Source organism: Xenopus laevis, chromosome 6L (assembly GCF_017654675.1).
Source record: "Xenopus laevis strain J_2021 chromosome 6L, Xenopus_laevis_v10.1, whole genome shotgun sequence".
NCBI lineage: Eukaryota > Metazoa > Chordata > Amphibia > Anura > Pipidae > Xenopus > Xenopus laevis.
In genome coordinates, this window is record NC_054381.1 from 125,931,505 (window position 1) to 125,950,718 (window position 19,214).

The window sequence follows — 19,214 nt, forward strand, 5'->3', positions numbered from 1 at the left end:
TTAAATCTCAAAACTTAAATTACATAAGTCAGTCAGGCGATTAATTGCATCAGGTTACCATGTTATTTATTAGGTTTTGAGTCAACAAAGAACACTCTATTTTTCTTTTTCTGAATTGGCTAACAACCAACTCTCTATTTACTTGTATTGTTGAAGGCTGCTGATTTCAGGGATGACATGGAGCAGGCCAGGGTACAAGCAGATCAGTACTGGTGGAAGGAGTCATCACAGGGAAATGAGCTATGGGAGTGGGAGGCCTGAAGGATTGTAAAGTCCAAATGTTACCCCCAATAATCTAACCTGGCAAAGCAAAAGGAGGCCTAAAAAGATCTAAAAAGACAACTAATACCTGCACCAGTTCATGCATTCCCAGTCACCACACAGCACTACAGAGTAATGCAGCCAAAATAGTTATGAAAGATGATAAAACTGTTTCTGGTGTCAGTAGTAAAGAACCAGTAACATCAAAAAAATAAAAGTGTTTTAAAGTACTTCCAATATTATGTACTGTTCCTCTGTACTGGTAAAACTGGTGTGTGTGTGCTTCAGAAACACTATTATAGTTTATATCACTATCACTATATAATGCTATTAAACTTATTATGAAGTGGGCCAATTAATTATCATACAGTATGTTTAAGGCCAAGATTATATTATAATGATGGTGATGTCATACCATGAAGTCTATGGAGCAAACTGGGGGCCATGAAAATCCTTTGGAGGGCCACATCCTGCCCACGGGCCTCCATTTGGACAGCCCTGTTTATATAAATAAAGTAGCCATGGGGGTAGCCTTTCCAGCTGAAACAGGGATAAATGGCACAGGTTAAACGGGACATAGCAGATAAGCTCCTTACCTATACAATAGGTTTACTTTTTACACAGGAATCTAACCCCATTGTATTCTACAGAGCTTTCTGCTATGTAACCAGTGCCTTTTCTCCTCTTTCAGAGGAGAATGTTACATGCTCATAATGCTAAATGGACGATAAACAAAGTCACAAATGTTTCCTAAGATTGGCAAAGCAGAATAAAAACAATAGTGTATCATACAGCGTGTATGCAATCTTCATTTCCAACAGACTGTAGGCTGTAGTTGACTCTTCTACACACTGGTCTTTGACAGAATAAACAAGAACATGTGGCTTTCTCCTGCTGGGAAATTACCAAATTAAGATTGTTTGGATTTTTTTTTTGGTGTGCAGAATGAAGCAATTTTTCACAAAACATTACATTTGACCCAGTACAACTATTCCAGTTTTTGAGAGCTCAGGATTTCATGGCAATAAATGTCAGTTTTGTTGTACAGATGAAACAGTTCCTTGAAGCCATTATAATACATCAAGGAATAAGTATCCTGTTGTCCAAACCGGGCTTGAAATATTAGTTCAAGTATACCATATCCCTTGAACCCTTTCCAATGCATCAAAGACATCAGTGAGCACAGTCTTTCTCAAGAAAACTTCTTTGTAAATTGATGAAAAGACTTTTTCTGCTGGGAAAAAGGCCAGGGCTGGAACAAGGGGTAGGAAGAGTAGGTAAGTGCCTAAAGTTCTACTAGGTGTGGCACAATGTAAAGAAAAGAAATGATTAAAGGGTGCCCTCAATTTCCACTGCCCTAAATCCACCCTGGGTGAAATTTTTTGAATGTAAAATCGAAAGCAGCCAGAGGGTGAGCTACTGTATAAAGCTCATTCAGGGCAGCATTGAGATGGCAAGCAGAAGGCTGTTTTGGCTACAGGGTCAGAAAACAGGATCAGGCAGGGGCAAGCGGCACTTGACTTCTGCACCAGTAACTCTGCCCCAAAAAAGGCAATCCCTGAAGTCCCTTTGGGTGCAAATTAGATTCCCATAAAAAGAATGGGAATGAAACAAAAGCCCTTTTAATAAAACACTTTTTGAGAGAGGAGAGGATAGCTAAGTCCACACTGTAATGTGAACCTGCCTTTCTCTTTTCCTTTTTTTTAGCACAATCAGGTTTTTCAAAAAATCATGCTTTGACCATGCCAAAAGATTGTGTAAAAACGCACAGTGGAATCAGAGGAAAAGAGTACTGCATTATGAATTTCGCAACCTACCTATGTTGGAGCTTTCTGATGTACTCCATAAATACTGTTGCACTGGAAAGGAAAACAGAATTCAGGGGGTTATTTACTAAACCATGTTTTTTTCTTCCTGGTCTGGGTTTTTTGAGCAAAAACTTGAATTTTTCGTGGAAATTTTTAGAGATTTATTATATCTTGAAGCTGTAAAAAGTCAGAACCTGAAAATCCACCATCTCAAACCTGTCAAGGTCATTTAAAAGTCAATGGGAGATGTTGGACGGGTTTTTGGACGCTAACTGTAAAAAAATCAAGTGATTTGAGCGTTGAATCCAAAAAAATCTGTACGATTCGGGGGATTTTATAGATTTTTTTCTTGACCTGAATTTTTTTAGCTATTTTATTAAAAAATTAAATAAAATAAAATCACGGATGGGAGTTTGGTCAAGCTTGGTTTAATAAAAATATGAGATAATTTAGAATTTTAGTAAATAATCGCCTTTATGTCCCACATGCGATACTTTAAAATCTCCGAACCTGAACACCACTGAATTCAGTGGGAGTTATAGTAAAACAAGTGTATGTTCTGTGTGTATTATTTAAAGGTAACATTGTAGAGTCTTTTTATTTAAAAATATAGCATAACCTGATTTACTCAGATTTTACATTTTTGACACTGTTTATTCACAGTCCCATACAAGTAAGTTGCACCTTTTTTCCCCCGGATTTTATGGTTTCCTGGAATTTACGCTGTGTTGATACCAACAATGTAAAATCCTGGTTCTACTGTACTCAGAATATATTTCCAGAATGATTATTATTATTAGATATATAAAGATTTTAGTAGGAAATCCATTGTGACTCGAAATGTTGAAATATTTTCCAAGAGTGAAAATCAAATTCTCTACTAGTTTTTTCCAATAAGGAAGCTTAAAGGTGGCCATGTCGCTAAACGAGCGTATCTCTCCCTGATATGCGCACACTGAAGTGGCTGATATCGGGCTGATCCAATCGTGGCGGTCGGATCGCGGGATTTTTAAACCTGCCGAGATCTGGATGACTTTCTACCAGATATCGATCAGGGACGCCCATCAGATGGCCCCACATACGGGTCAATAAGCTGCCGACTCGGTCTGTCGACAGCTTTTATCGGCCCGTGTATGGGGGCCTTTAGTCATCTCCCAATAGGAAAAGGAATTGAACCAAGTTCTCTGTGAGTCAGAGCCAGATGACATTAAGGGGCAACAATGTTTCCTAGGATTTGCATAACTCATAGTAAAAAAAATTGTGATTGGGGGGTCAGTGTTTTTATCTCAAGATCATGATGCTTTCTTCCCGCAATCACAATTTAAAAGAGACTGTCTATCACTTTTCTAATGTATATAAAAATAGACCATAAAAAATAGACCCAAAGTAAGTGAATATATTTCAAATTCACCATGAAACTTATTAAATCTTACTAAAATAGCACCATTTTGAAAAAATTCTGACAACTCTTCCATCTTTGAGCTTCACTGACCTAAATCTCCCCATACGCATTATCTGGAAGAGGTGTTTCAAGATGGAAATACATGAAAATCTGGCAGATAATGATCAGGCAGGTTTAAAAAACCCCATTGGGGTGAGAACTGCATTGTTAAAAGATCAGATAAGCCAATATCACCCACTTCTAGGGTGTATCGACTACGATCTGTTACTTTGGTCAGCATTAGAGGCCAGGCACATGTGAAATTGGCATCCTTCACTACCTGTGGCTTAGCTGCTACTGCTGCTGACATTTGCTTGCTCCTTATAAATAAAATGTTTTCTCCATTCTCCCATGACTTCTAGGAGGAAATTTATTAAAGGTCGAGTTGTGAAAAATCCGGATCAGAAAATCCACCAACTCAGACCTGTCGAGGTTCTGTATAAGTCAATGGGAGAGGCACCTAACCCAATTTGAAGTTAACGTGGTCTGCAATGGGTTTAGCCCGGATATTCAAATTTTTTTGGGTTTTCGTGAGGAGCAATTTGGGAAAAAATTGTACGATTCAAGTTTCCACTCAATTTTTTTCACAATCTGATTAAATTGAGTTTCGTTTTTAATAAATAAGCTAAAATCAGACATGGGATGTTTTTTTAAATAATCCCCTACTGTGAATATCACAAGATTTTGTCTACCTATGATTTTTCCCATGGGGCTTTGTACTTCTGGTCTAGCAGAAATTCGGAGACTTATACAATACCAAAATTTATTACATTCATTGAAACAAAATGGAAGTATGTGATTAGTGTTAACACTTTCCTAATGTCAGCAGAAAAGTGATAGGTTCCCTTTAAGCTTATCATGGCAAAAGGGCAGCTTTATCAGCTTTCAATATCCTATCTCAGCTAAACTCCAGAAAATATTTCTGTATTTTTTTTTTTTTGTTTTGCATGATCGCTAGTATATGTAATAAAATCACAGAAAAAAGTTGAATGCATTCACATGCATACACATATCCTTTTAATATACAAGCAGTAAATACAGTGTTTCTTTTGCAGTGAAAATGCAATTACAGTATAGTTGTGCTTTGTTTATTGTTTATATTGCCAACATATTCTGTATCACTTTACAAAGATTTACAATTATAATACATTCACATTAGTCCATGCCCCAGTGGAGCTAACAGTCTAAGGTCGCTGTCACATTCACACACTATGGTTAGTTTTAAAGGAGAAGGAAAAGTATAATTACGGGGGGGGGGGGTTGAAAAATCCAATGATTATAATCATTTACCTGAGACCCTGGATTGGTGCTCTTGTGTGCTGAAAACTGAACCAATTTAGAGTACTACTATAAGAGCACCACTTCTTTGGCCCAGGGTTGGATTCTCATGCACACTTAAATGCTGGCTTTTTGCTTTTAACACTGCACATTTGCATCCTGACCATAGAGAGGATCCAGAAAAAAAGATGGGATGGGGTTGGGCATAATTTTTTTGTCCACGCCCCTTTTTTGTGATTACCCCCCCATAATTACCATGTTCATTTTACAAAATCTTGCAAGTTATGAAAGTTTGAACATATTTCTGTGGTTTTTATGTGTTATTACAGTTTTGCTAATGTAGGTGAATTGCCCTTTAAGCTGCAAGTCTTCTCCAAGAGATCTGCTTATTGTAAATAGTTACAATTGCTTCTAAAATGGTTACAAAAGTATTAAAGTGCACCTGCCACGTATTCTCGGCTCTCTGATAAAAAGCCAGTTAAGTTTTAGAAACTTTGTATCTTTTTCTGGCTGTTCAGTGCAGGAGATCAAAGAGAAAGTAGGGACATTTTTAGTAACAATCCGGGCTGCAGGTTGAGCTGTTAAAATTGAGAATGTCCCATGAAAAACGGGACAGTTGGGAAGTATGCTGTTCCAGGGTCTGGGGTAAGTGCTAATAATAACTTGGGGGTGTCTAACATTTTCCTTTAAGAGAATTTAGCAAGATACATTTTTATGCAAAGATTTATTGCATTTGCAGAATTAAAAACATAAAATATATGGCAGGATAGCAATAGTTATGTGATTACTTACAAAAATGTCCTGCCAATAGCTATACAGCAGATGGATCGGGACAGTGTTAGTTTCTGATATAAAAGGAACTGATGAGTACCAAATAAAAGGGAAATTAACATTCACTGTCTTGTTGAAGGGGGTAGCTTCCTTTCCTGAACCAAATGAGTGATTTCATGGTTACTAAACCATATTCCACTATGATTCTGAACTGTTTGCCTTTTAATCCTACCTGCAAGGATTAATAACCACAGAAACCAGAAGAAAGACTGATTATATTACTATATATTTATTATGAATTAAAATAATATTAAAGCCAGGTTCCTATTCATATCTAAGCTTGTCATAAACTAGTTTTAACCTTGAAAGCAACAAGTAAGGCAGTTAGGTAAAACTTAGTCCCTGTGTAAAATGTATAATGAAGCAATAGAATTCTTAATGAATCAGATGAAAGTTCAGTGTAGAACTGGCCAGACCAGGGATGACTTTGACGTAGTTGGCCAGCCTAAATATATTGCAATATATGGACAAACAATCCCTGTTTTGTTTAAAGGGGAGGTCATTGTTTTAGTAGCTCAAGGCACAAAATGTCTCAGTGTCCTAAATATATTGGTAATGTGTTGAGTGCAGAAGAACTTTTGTATTTGTCTACTGTATCTGTCATAAACTAGTACATTTTAGAGATGGAGAGAAAAACTACACAAAAGACACAAAGAAAATTGCTTTACAATAAAACGTCATTTGAATATCAACTTCTTTACACCTATACCAGTTTCTGCTTATTATAACAAATTACCGTATTATTATAACAAATACAACTTTTCCTATTTAATATTATGTGTTACAGATATATTTCTAGATGTTCCCTGTAATTCTCTCATATAGCAACATGTGACATTTTAATTTTACATTCTCTTTGCTTATTATCCAGGCCCTTCTGTTGGCTGCGTGTTCTGAGATATACTGAGCAGGTAATCTTCGGAACTCATGATATGATCTGTCCATTCCTCACAGAGTTCACTCATTGCTGGTCCTGTCCCCCCATATTCTGGAGGAAGAATACTTGCAGAAAAGTGCTGGTGTAGAGTAGGTATATAATTGCTTCCATGCAAATGAACCTGGAAATAAACCAGAGTTCTAAAAATCTTTAGTCACTTGTCAATTAGAAAATGAGAAACATTAGAGATGAGAAACACCTAATGATAAGAATAGGATCTGTTATCCAGAATGCTGAGTTTGTCTGGAAAAAGGGTGTTTCTGTAATTTTGGGTCTCCCTACCTTGGATCTACTAAATAATCATTTACATTAATTAAACCCAATAGGATTGTTTTGCCTCCAAAAAGCATTAATTATATCTTAGTTGGGATTGAGTACAAGCTACTGTTTTATTATTACAGAGAAAAAGGAAATCATTTTTATTTATATTTATATATTAAAATTTGAATTATTTCATTAAAATGGAGAGTATGGGACATGGCTTTCCCCTAATTCTGAGCTTTCTGAATGATGGGTTTCCAATTAACGGATCCCATACCTGTTCTCAGTGATGTCTCATTAATACAGAAATACCTTGTGCTTCATTCAAATACCTTCTTCTAAAAGAGATGTTACTTTACTGCCATGTTATTTGATTTAGGATGATGTGCTTGAAAAAGAACCCAGCCAGGTAAACAAAGATGCCACTCTGTACTTTTGACCCAATAAATGACTGATCACTGTTTGCACAGCAATCAGAATTCTGCAGCTTTCTGATACTGGATTATGTTTTTTGCCCCTTGAAAGATCAGGGGTCTATACTGCTGGCCCACAAATACTGTTTACAATAAAATTACATTTACAAATAACTTTTAAATAATTGAAAAGCTTAAATGTATGTACCATGGAAAGTTCCTTATAAATACATTTTCTTTTAGTAGGCAAAATTGTTGGGGTTACGTAGCTCAGAGTGGGTCTGGCTGCAGTCTACCTTGCAGTCTACACCTTGCACCGGATACAGATCTGGCTGGAGGTGCAGAGTGCAGTGTTGCAATGTAGGAAGCAGATTGCAAAGGACATGTTTGATTGCACCCATTGTTTTCAATTTGCATCATGCCATCCCGTTTGTAAATGACTCCATGTTTCTTTAATTGGAATTCCCCCTAAATTACAGTGGGCTTTAAACCAAGTGCAAAGACTAGTTCTAGAAACCCCTTTGTAACTTCCCCAACATCCTTCCTTCTAACTTGGTCACAAACTCTAATACTCAATAGCGCAAAGTAATTGGGCATACTAAGTGCATATGGTGCTCTTTGTATAGTTGCCTACATTGAACAACCAAAACTAAAGCAGTTCTATATGCATTAAACATGTAAAAGCACAATAGTTTTAAAACTTTTTGTGTCCATATATAGGCACTATTAAAATGTTAAAGGGCCATGTTGGAGCACATGTGCATGTGTTTGTGTTATTACATTGCTGCCCACACTGGAAGCTCCTTCCCGGAAGAGCTCTTACAAGAGGGGTTTGCTGACAAAATACGATTCTTCCCTCAACAGGTGAGGGAAACTTGATAGCTAACAATTCTAAAATATTCCTTTACAGGTGGGATCCAAGAAACAGGAAATACACGTATGAGATCCATTATCCAGAAATGGTTATCCAGAAAACTCCAAATTACAGGAAGGCCATCTCCATTTTAATAAAATAATAAATTTTTTTTACAATAATATCCTATTTCTCTACAATAATAAACAGTAACTTGTACTTGATCCCAACTATGATATAGTTAATCCTTACTGGAGGTAAAACAGTCCTATTGGGCTAAATAAATGTTTAAATTATTTTATAACAGATTTATGGTATAGAGATCCAAATTATAGATAGACTGCTTATCCGGAAAACCCCAGGTCCCAAGCATTCTGCATAACAGGTCACATACCTGTACTTCTGCAATTAGAGTACGGTACAGAAACTGTAAAAAAAAAAACACCAATATAGAACTAAATATGGAGATTAGGGTTACTATTGATAGGTGACTGCTATATGTTATCTGTGTATATAGATGTGTATCTTTTGTCTAGTATCAGTTTGTTAGCATTAAATTATCCAGTTAAAGTAATCCCTGCATAATCGGATATATACCATTGGTCAAAAATCCACTATATTTGGCCAAACTGCCATACAACTGTTAGATGGCTGCATTAAGCATTCAAGCCTCCAGTTGGAAAGCCCGGAGCTACTCAATAATTTTTAGAATAGATGTTGGTACAAAATGACATAGTTGCACACATAGCCAAATATGTGTTCACTCACCCGCTGCTTTATTTTGTCAGGCAAAAAAGGCTTAATTATAGCAAAAACAGGATGGAAGAATAAAGGCTCATTTATAAGATGTATTCCACGGACCTTTAGTGGAAAAGAATCCTGACAGCAAGAAAAGATAAAAAATAATATTGAAAATGGCGGACGTTATAACAACACATCATATATATCATATAGAAAAGTTATATCGGAAAACATTAGATATGTGAGATTGTTGGGAAAAGAACAGCATATTCATGTTTAGCTTTTAGTTTTCATTTAATGTCATGTGCCTTGAACAACTAAAGGTGACTTTTTTTCTGATTTATTATGTCTTGTGGAGAATCTGAATTCATTTGAAAGTGCTATTAGGTTTGGGATTTGGTTCAGTATGTGGCCAAATCTAAAAATTGGATTTGGTGCTTAAAGAGATACTGACACCAGAAATTACACCTTAACTGACTTTTCATGCTACTCATAATTTTGCCATAAAGTATTTGCCCAATGCATTTTACATTACCTATCTGACTTCCTGTGTTCCTGTATGAGGGGGCTGCCATATTTGTGCAGCAGGAGTCTGTTAGCATTGGAAACTTTAATTGACAGGCTGAGATCGGACAGTCAGGTTGGCAAAACAGTCAGGTTTAGGAACACCAACTAACAATTATTTACAAAAACAAACCTCTCAGCAAAAACAGCATGACCTATAGATAACTTTTAATGTCGATTCATATTTTAGAAGTAGTTTTTTAGTGTCAGTATCACTTTAAATTAAACTACTTCAATTCAAATAATTGGCTGTAGGGTTTCCAATCTTTGATAGTTGGATGCCCTGGAAAAGGGGGTCGTGGTGGTCCTGTCAGGGTAGGGCTATGGAGCAGCAGCCTGTGATTGGCCAAAATCAGGGCAGAGTTCTGTGCTGCTTTCAGACTTTTGAAATCCAGACAGGCAGTTTTTAAAAACCAGACTGTCCAATTCAAAACCAGACAGATGGCAACCCTGGTTGGCTGGATGCATCTTAAATTACAGATTTTATTACCGGTATGAGACCTGTTATCCGGAATGCTTGGGATATGAGGTTTTCCCGATAAGGGGTCTTTCATAATTTGGACAACCATACCTTATGGTTGCAAAATAATAATTTAAACATTAGATAAACCTAATAGAAATTTAATTATATCTTAGGTTGGATCATGTACAAGGTACTGTTTTATTATTACAGAGAAAAAGGGAATCATTTTAAAAAATTTGAATGATTTTATTAAAAGGTCTTCTTCTAATTCAATGCTTTCTGGATAGCGGGTTTATGAATAATATATATCCTATACTGTTTCATCAACAGACTTTCTGAAAGAACAATTTACTTGGATTGGTGAAAAAACACAATTTTATTTTATTTAAAGTAGGGATGCACCGAATACAGGATTCGGCCAGGATTCAGCCTTTTTCAGCAGGATTCGGATTCAGCCGAATCCTTCTGCCTGGCTGAACTGAATCCGAATTTGCATATGCACAAAACAAGGAAGTAAAAAATGTTTTCCCCTTCCCACCCCTAGTTTGCATATGCAAATTAGGATTCGGTTCAGTATTTTGCCAAATCCTTTGCAAAGGATTCCGGGGTTCGGCCGAATCCAATATATCCCTAATTTAAAGACTTTTATATCATTTGTCAGGATGTATATAAAGATGTTTTCAAAGCATTCCTTTTCTCAATACAATACAAATTGATTTTGTAAAGATGGAATTATCATTTGTAAAAGTATAATTCCAATGGCAGAGTATGTTTTAACTCACTTATGAAGATAATTAGGTGGGATGTGCTAGTTTTGTGCATTAGTTCTACTGTATTTATGTGGGTTCAAAATGTAATCTTGTAGTGCTTGCTTGTTTAAAATTATTTGGGCTCCTAAAATTTTATAAGACACCTTTTTAAAAAGTATTCAATTAAATTCAGTTATATTAGGGGGTTAAAACATAAAAAAAACAATGCAAACCTACTGCCATTACTGCAGCGATCCTTTTGGCCATTGTTGGTGTGATCTGAAATGCATGCACAAGCCTCCATCCCTGGAGATCAAATATGGCCTTCACTCCGTTCCTTTGTGTCTCTTCTTCCTTCACTATCAGCTCTGAGGTTATGAGGCTCACACGAAAAACTTCATATGCTGTAAACTGCTTTGGGTCCCAGTGTTCTGAAAAAAAGGGCCCAGATTTCCCATATTTTTTGTGTATTTACAGATGGATAAATTACTAAATAACGATTCAGCACAACACAAAATACATATGTATATTAATCTAAAATATGTTTAGAGGGGTTGAAATGAAACACAACGTAGATTCTATTTTCTGGTTGCAGATGTGGATCAGGGACTTCTACAGTTGCTGATCCACTTTGGTTTTGTTTCCCTGCCTCTAGGCCGCAAGCAGACGCAGAATCAGTAGATATACAGTACTATTAACCCAGGGGCCTAGGACAACAGCAGACAAGTTGAACCCCCATTTTTGCTGTTGTTTTTATATTTGGGGTTTCCCAGCTCTGCACCATACTTGGCCAGATGTGAGTTCTGGCTGCCAGCCTGCACCAAAGTAGGAAGTGCACACAAACACACACCCTTTTTACACTAACACACACTTACACTCTCTTACTCACATTACACACACACAATATACACACAATTTTTTCTTTAACATCCAGAGTGTATGCTAATCACACTGTGAAATTATTTTTTGTAAAGCAATGTTATTGCCTTTTCAGTTCTGCATTGCTGTTGACTGTTGTCTGTAAAACATTTATTTCACAGTAAGCTGAGTTTTATTGCTTTCATTTTAGCAAAGCTTTGTAATCTGTAGAATGACACATTCGATTCACCTTTAAGGTAACCTTTATTATGTTATAGCAACTTTTCAATTGGTTTTCATTATTTATTTTTTATAGTTTTATAGTTTGCCTTTTTCTTCTGACTCTTTGCAGCTTTCAAATGGGTGTTGCTGACTCCCTTCTAAAAAACAAATGCTCTGTAAGGCTACAAATGTATTGTTATTGTTACTTTTTATTACTGATCCTTCTATTCAGGTCCTTTCCTATTCATATTCGAGTCTCTTATTCAAATCAATGCATGGTTGCTAGGGGAATTTGGACTATAGTTACCAGATTACTTAAGATGCAAATTGAAGAGCTGCTAAATAAAAAGATAAATAACTCAAAAAGCTTCAATAATAAAAAATGAAGACCTATTGCAAATTGTCTCAGAATATCATACTGATATCATACTAAAGTTATCTCAAAGGTGAACAACCCCTTTAACCAAGTGTGAATTCATCAGTATGAGTACTGTAACGGATATAATTTGCCCTGGTGGTCTAGTGGCTGGCAGGACGCCCACCGCGTGCGTCCTTCCTCCTCTGTGCCGGTTTCCACTATGGTGCGCGCGGTGCACACTTCCGGGTTTTACGTGCTGGATTGATGACGTCATCAAATTCAAAGTATTTAAAGGTGCTTTGAATGAAAATTCATTGCCCATTGTTCAATTTGGGTTGTTTCCTGGCAGGGCTGGAACTAGGGGTAGGCAGAATAGGCACGTGCCTAGGGCGCAAAGCTGGGAGGGTGCCAGGCACGTACCTTCTCTGTCGCCTACCCCATGTCCAGTTCCCTTCTCTTCACGCTTGTCAACGCTTCTGCGCGCGAGCTGGAATTCGTGCATGCGCACGCAATCGCGAATTTGCACATGCGCACCCGGACGCAAATTCGTGCAGGCGCCGCGACTGCTGGGCCTGCCTAGGGCGCCTGCGCAGCGTGGCCTAGCACTGTTTCCTGGTGCTAATTCTAAGTGAATCCTATTGATCTTCTGGTTATTGACCCTTGCCTTGACTGACTATTCTGAACTCTGTATCCTGACCCTTGCCTGGCTGTTTATTCTGAACTCTCCTAGCTGACCCTTTCCTGTCTAATTACTCTACGTTCTTCAATCCTGATTACGGCCTGTCTGACTATTCTACGCTCTCCAATCCGGATTCCTGCCTGTCTGACTAATCTAACTCTGCTTGTGCTGGCCCGGCCTGCCTGTTCCCTGCTGTGTTGTCTGGCCTGCCTTCCTGGTTGTGTTCTTCCATCCAGTATCCTTGGTGAGACGATCGTGCCCCTTTGCTCGTCCAGAACCTGTAGCTTTGCTCCTCTCTTAATAAGACCTGGCGGCATCCAATTAGGCGAGGGCTCCTCCAGCGGTGAAAGGCATGTGTTAAAGGCAGAAGCAAGAGCCGAGACCAGGGAGCCTAGCACTGGTTCTGGATTTAGGGTGCGAACATGACAAGTACTTTCCAAAAACATATGGTTTTCTGAACTCAACTTACTAGAACACATAAACAAAATGCAGGCAATGTGCTTTTTTGCAGAAACGAAAGTGTCGGCAATGAAAATTCCTAGACACTATTATCTCTACAATAGTAAAGCACTGAAACCCTAATTTTCATATGCAAATAAACACATTAAAAAAAAAAACTATTTGTAGCATGTGAAAAAGAAATGGTTACCTTCAGTTGTGGATTCTGATACGGTTTGGCCAGGCACTTAGGATTTGAGCCAATCAAAATTCCACAAAAACAGGCTGGGATGTGTTATGGAATTAGTGCGTACCTACTCTACATGCCACATACCTTGGTAATTCTATGCATATTGGAAGCCACCTTTCAGAAATATCATGTTTAAACCAAATCCAATTTAAGTATTGCTTTGCAAGTTAATAGTCTGAAGTAGAGATACACATTTACCCATTTTGGATTAACCAGACTGTGTACTGGATGTGTAGGGTCAGCTGACTCTTAGGAGCATTTTCGCCTTGAAATATGTATTCCTGGTGCAGTGCTTTCAGAGTTTTTATTGTACTGCTATTGGTTTTTAATCTATAATTTCTATAAAATAATACATATTTGGTACTGCCATCCTTAGTGAGACATGGAGCTTTCCATGCATACAGATTGATTGCTCATGCTTGACATGTATTGTCACGTATCTTACTTAATAAATGTGTCAGCTTTATTTAAACACTTCCGACTCTCAAGAAGTGTTCATAAATGGGGAAAATGTTGATCTGCTGGGAATGTTTCAGGATTCCCAATTTCGATGTTTTATAAAACTGCCGAATTGTGTTGCAACAATAACTTATTCATGTAAACTCATGTTTTGCTTACCAATCCTGTAAATCAGAACTTTGCTTCCAGAATCATCCCTCGACCGCAGGACTGCATGATAGCCAGCATGGAAAAGATTAAGAATCGGAGAAGGCCGCAGGTCTGCAGTGATTTCAGGACATTCTGCTCTCCATTTGTGATAGTTTTTAAGTAGCTAAATGATAAATAAGAACTTTTTCAGAAATAGAGGTTATATATATATATATTTTCAACTTATGGCCGAATGTAATATCAATAATGGAAAAATAATAAGGACAAAAATATTTAAATATAATTAAAAATATTTGTTACACAGCAACTTTGAATTCTCTATACAGCATTTTCTAAGACCTTCTGAACGATGGTTTTTATGAGCACAATAAGTATTACATATAAATTGTCATTTACATTGTAGGGCATGGAGCAAAGTGCAAATGCTGGAAATTACTAATATTATTAATCCTATTAATTGCTGTGCCCTGCACTTTACGAGTTGCTCCAAAATTGTGCTCAGAGACTTGTGCATGCACCTTGAATACAGAGCTGCCTGCTTTCAGCAGTGCTGTATTCATGAGGGGATGGGGGGGCACATAGATGTCCCACCACCTACCTGGTCAGGGGCGTAACTACAGAGGAAGCAGGCCCTGCAGCTGAAGGGGGCCCCAGGAGGCCCTAATTCATATGCAATTTCAATACATATTGGTAAAACAGGTCTATCTCTAGACATTTTGGGGGCCTGAAAAATAATTTGCTGTGGGCCCAGTAATATCAATTTACACCACTGTACCTGTCCCCTGATTGGAGCAGAATCTCACACACATGCATGTTATGGAGGTAATGCTCAGGCGGCAATGGTACCCTGTTCCTACTGTCAGACTTATCCGGCTGTAGGTGCAGAGTGCAGACAGACCCCTGATAAAAGTGTTTTTTGAATGAGCAATATGGGTGTAAATCAAACCTGTAATGTAAAGCCACTTGCGAACAGTTTGCTAAATACTTTATATGTGTATTTATTATGCTAGCTGCATGCTTCATTAATGGACTAGTACTGCCTGGTGCAAAATCATTTATGAGGATCGGATGAAACACAAGGAAAAACAAACTACAACAAAGGACAAGCTGCTAAATTTCACAAATGCAACAGACAAGAGCAACTAATTAGCAATGAAAGCAAAGACTTAGGGGCAAATTCACTAAGCACCGAATCGCCTACCGCTAGTGTTACTACGCACCCTTACCCCTGGTGAATTTGCGCAACGGATGTAACTACGCAAATTCACTAACGCGCGCATTGTTCTGAACGTTACCTTTTACGCTAGACTTCCTTCGCCACCTCAGACCAGGCGAAGCGCAAAAGAGTAGATAGGGATCGCTTCAAAAAAAGTTAAAATTTTTTCTAAGTCCCAAAAACCGCTGGCGTTTTTTCTTTATTATGGGTGATAGGCTGAAAACGATCAAAAAAATTTTTTGGGCTCCCCTCCTTCCCAAACACTAAATCCAAAAGGATTCCCCCCTACATTTCCAACTCATGGCAACTTATCTATACACTGGGCACATGTGTAGGGCAAAATAAAAATTTTATTTGCTGTTTTGAAGGTTTCCCAGGCTTGTGTAGTTCTGCTACATATCCCTCCATTGTAACTTGAATTTGGCGCCGTATGCAAATATAACCATCGCTAGCATAACTTCGCTTTGCTTGGCGAATTAACGCTAGCGCAACTTCGCAACCTTACGCTACCCCTGAGCGCAACTTCGGATTTTAGTGAATTTCCCACTTAATTGGTTGCTACTCTGCATAACACTCCACTCACAGCAACACAAGCTTTGCCAAGGGGGTACATCACTTTGTTGAAATGTTTAAAGGGTAATCGCATATTGTCATTTCATCATGTATTTATGCTGCAGTCTCCCTTTACCTTGATAAGGGGCTGTATAGCGAAGCTTGTACAAATGTTTACTTTCTCCTCCCTCTTTAAAACTTACCACCCTCCTATTATGAAACCTTTATAGGCAATAGGGTGCCAAGCTTCTGCTAGTGATCACAAGAAAAAAAATACTTTTTTTTTTTTTTTGCATAAGTCGGAAGTTTGACTAGTTTTTCTAAACATATATCCCATATTAAAATATATTTTAAAAATCCACAAATTCTGTGACAAATGGTAACATTTATTAATTATTGAAAAGGAAATCATTAGACCAGATCACATATTTCTGACATATTTATCAAAGCTCAGACATGTCAATTTATCAGCAAGTGTCAGCTGTCTTTGAGCAGCAAAACACCGTTCTGTAGTATGTAGAACCCGGCAGCACTGTGCATTAATACCCCTCTGAACTATTAATCCAATTCAAATAATTTATTCAAGCAGATAAAATAAATTATTAGATATGAAATTTATTTTTACCAAACAGTACTCATCATACCACTCCACCTCTAAATCCTAAATAGCAGGATATCCTTAATTTACACATCCTTTTCTGCATGCACAAGTGTTCATTTCCTACATATATACAGAATTCCAAATTCATGGATTAAAAAGCTGTTGTATGGAAGATTTTGAATGCATGCCAGTGAGGCCAAAGTTTCAAGCCAGGCATAGCAGGAATCAATAAAAGTCCCCATCCTTTTAAAGCTTTTAATAAATGACATTATATATCATTTTGGTACCTCTGTCTGTGTCCCCCCTCCCTGGACTTACTTGTCCCACTATAGAGAGTGATATCACCTTCTTGGTTTGGCTCTTAGGCAACTACAGGAGTGTTTTTGCCAATATGCACCCTACAAAATGCAGTACACAATGTGGTTCAGCGTATTTAAACTTATTTAAGCAAGCACTGTATGTCAGTTGAGTTCAGTGTCAGTATTCCCCAGCATAGAAAAGCTGTGTAACTGCCTTGATAAGGGGTTCCTAATGTATGTTGCTCCTATAGGCACTTGATATTGGGACAGGTGATTTACATCCAAAGAAGGTGCATGTCATGGAATGCTCATGTCCTGTACTTGTATCTTTATTTCCTTCACCGTAAAAGCATATTGTTTACTAATTGTTGCAGTATCTGGTGCAAAATGTTATACCTGTTTGAGACAAGAACATTAAGGCTGGAATATTGTAGATGAAAAAATGCAACATAACCTGATTAATTTACTGTCAAAATGTGTATGTGATAAATAAGTATACCATTACAATACTATAACTGCCTAAAACTGCCTAGCTTTTTTTGATAAGCACACTGCATATTTTTACACATCCACATTCTGTTAACAATACATAGGGGCAGATTTTCTAAAGGGCGAATTGTCAAGCAAGCGTTTCAAAGCAAAATTAGAGACCGATTCTGCCTAGCGAAACTTTGTTAGTCCTCTTACGCTTAGGTCAAGGGGGAGGGTTTTTTTTTATTACAGGTTGAATTCTCCATTTAATGCATTTCCGTCAGACAGGATATGATGTAACTGACGAAGTCAACTCTGGCGAAAAAGGTAGCGTTCAGTAAGATTCGCACTTTGCTGAATTTGCAAAGTAACGACCATTCGCCAGAGCAAAAAGTGGCCTGTCTATAGAGTGTGAACAAACGCTAGCAAATTGTCGCCTACATCTGTTAGTAAATTGTCGATGTCCCTGCGGATGGGATTTCTGGCGAAATGTTGCTCGCGTTAGCCACTTCGCCTTTTAGTAAATAATCCCCATAGTATTTTGTCTCTGTACGTTTACAATGCATTATATTGGTTTGAGAGAAATGAACCTATGAGATCAATTTGGCAAACCTATTGTTGCTTACATATGGATAAAATGTAACATTTTGGCTAAATACTGAAAGTATCCTCATTGTGATGAGGTACATCTTTCCAGGGGTGCACCCAACACTCACCTGCACAGAACTCAGATAACAAGTCGATAACAAGTTACTCTGCACACAGAAGTATATTGGAACAACCATTCTTCATTGCACAAACTACCAGGAACATATATATTTGCAATTTGCCCAGGGTACCTTAAATGATAGGTCTATGCAGAAATCCCTGGCTCGCAAAAACCTTAGCAAGAAGTCATCGGACAAGCCCAGGGGCCAGACGGCACTTTCTGCTTCAGCTCTCTTCCTTATGATACCGATGGCTTCTCTCACCAACAAAGCTTGGTCGGGTAATTCATTCAGCTTGGGGTTTCCTCTCAGAAAGTCAGCTGCCACTTCAGTCATGTTCCTGCAGCAACAGGCTAACTTTCAGTGAAATGCTACACCTCCCTTCCCATGAAAAGGGTTGTCCCAGTCGCTGCTGCTTGCACACGTGTTTCTGAACAGAATGCAGAGGGAGAGAGGCAGCTCCTCCTGCTCTAAATGCAACCCTCACAAATCAGGGACAGGCAATAGGATGGATATACAGTATGTCTTTCAGCTATGCAAAGAATCATGTGACATGACAGTTATACCACCCCACAAAGATTATTTAAGGGGTGACGTGCCGAATTACTGACATTACTGTTGTTAATCTTGTCGGGTTCAGTTTCATGTACATGCAATGAAAATACAGACATAGAAAGAAAATTAGATTATAATAAAATTCCTATTTAAAGTAAAATTACTTGTTGCTTTTTGCTGCAACTGGGGCTCTCCGGCATTCCATGTTGCCTTCATTTTTGCATGTATATACTGTGTTATTGTTATCATTACATATATCAGGCAGGTCCGAAATGCAGCCCTTTGGCTGTCATGAGACTAAGTAAGTCTGTAACTACCACCATCTCCCTGGAACTATGGGTTAAATTAGCCCCCTGTTGCAGGACTGAGTCTCGTGAGTCTTGTGTGCTCCCATGGCAAGACTGACCCACATTAGGAAATACACACACGCTATCTGTAGTTCTGAAGTTTTATTGTTGTCCTGGATATTTTGCTCATCTGAAAAGACATCCAAGCCCTTAAGAATTAAGTGAATCTGTCATTACCGCATCAAACAGCAGGGCATTCCACAACCTCCCTCTCCTCTTGGTGAAGGACTGTTAGCACTGCTTCAGGTGAAATTTCTATTCCTCAAGTCAAAAGTGGTGTCTTTTCTACTATGGTAACCGCGGTATTTGTATAGGTATGTATTTTCCTTTACACTGCCCAAACAATGTAATCCACACCATTACACTGAAATGACTGAAATCAATACTTAGCTTCAATAATATAATGTATTATATGGTGTGATACCTGCCATTCAGATGGTGATGTGTATTTG

General features: G+C 38.0%; 1 protein-coding gene across 2 annotated transcripts; it reads right to left on the reverse strand.

The window, feature by feature from the left end:
* Positions 1–6,134: 6,134 nt before the first annotated feature.
* On the reverse strand, positions 6,135–18,354 carry ttpa.L (tocopherol (alpha) transfer protein L homeolog). Of its 2 annotated transcripts, none has more exons than XM_018268027.2 (5): positions 17,993–18,354; positions 14,024–14,177; positions 10,838–11,031; positions 8,852–8,962; positions 6,135–6,677 (listed from the first exon to the last, which is right to left on the reverse strand). In XM_018268027.2, exons 1-5 carry the CDS (start codon positions 18,194–18,196, stop codon positions 6,483–6,485), a joined length of 858 nt encoding a protein of 285 aa, XP_018123516.1. In that variant the 5' UTR covers positions 18,197–18,354; the 3' UTR covers positions 6,135–6,482. The 2 variants fall into 2 exon arrangements, with proteins under 2 accessions (XP_018123516.1, XP_041422377.1); XM_041566443.1 differs by lacking the exon at positions 17,993–18,354 and adding an exon at positions 17,870–17,975.
* Between the last annotated feature and the right edge of the window lie 860 nt (positions 18,355–19,214).

Excerpts from the sequence above, each read along its gene's own strand:
- ttpa.L (XM_018268027.2), bottom strand. The coding sequence starts at position 18,196 with ATGACTGAAGTGGCAGCTGACTTTCTGAGAGGAAACCCCAAGCTGAAT. Across the intron at positions 14,178-17,992 it reads GCATAGACCTATCATTTAAG|CTACTTAAAAACTATCACAA; the intron begins GTACCCTGGGCA and ends TTTATCATTTAG. Across the intron at positions 6,678-8,851 it reads CTGACAAAATAAAGCAGCGG|GTTCATTTGCATGGAAGCAA; the intron begins GTGAGTGAACAC and ends GTTTATTTCCAG.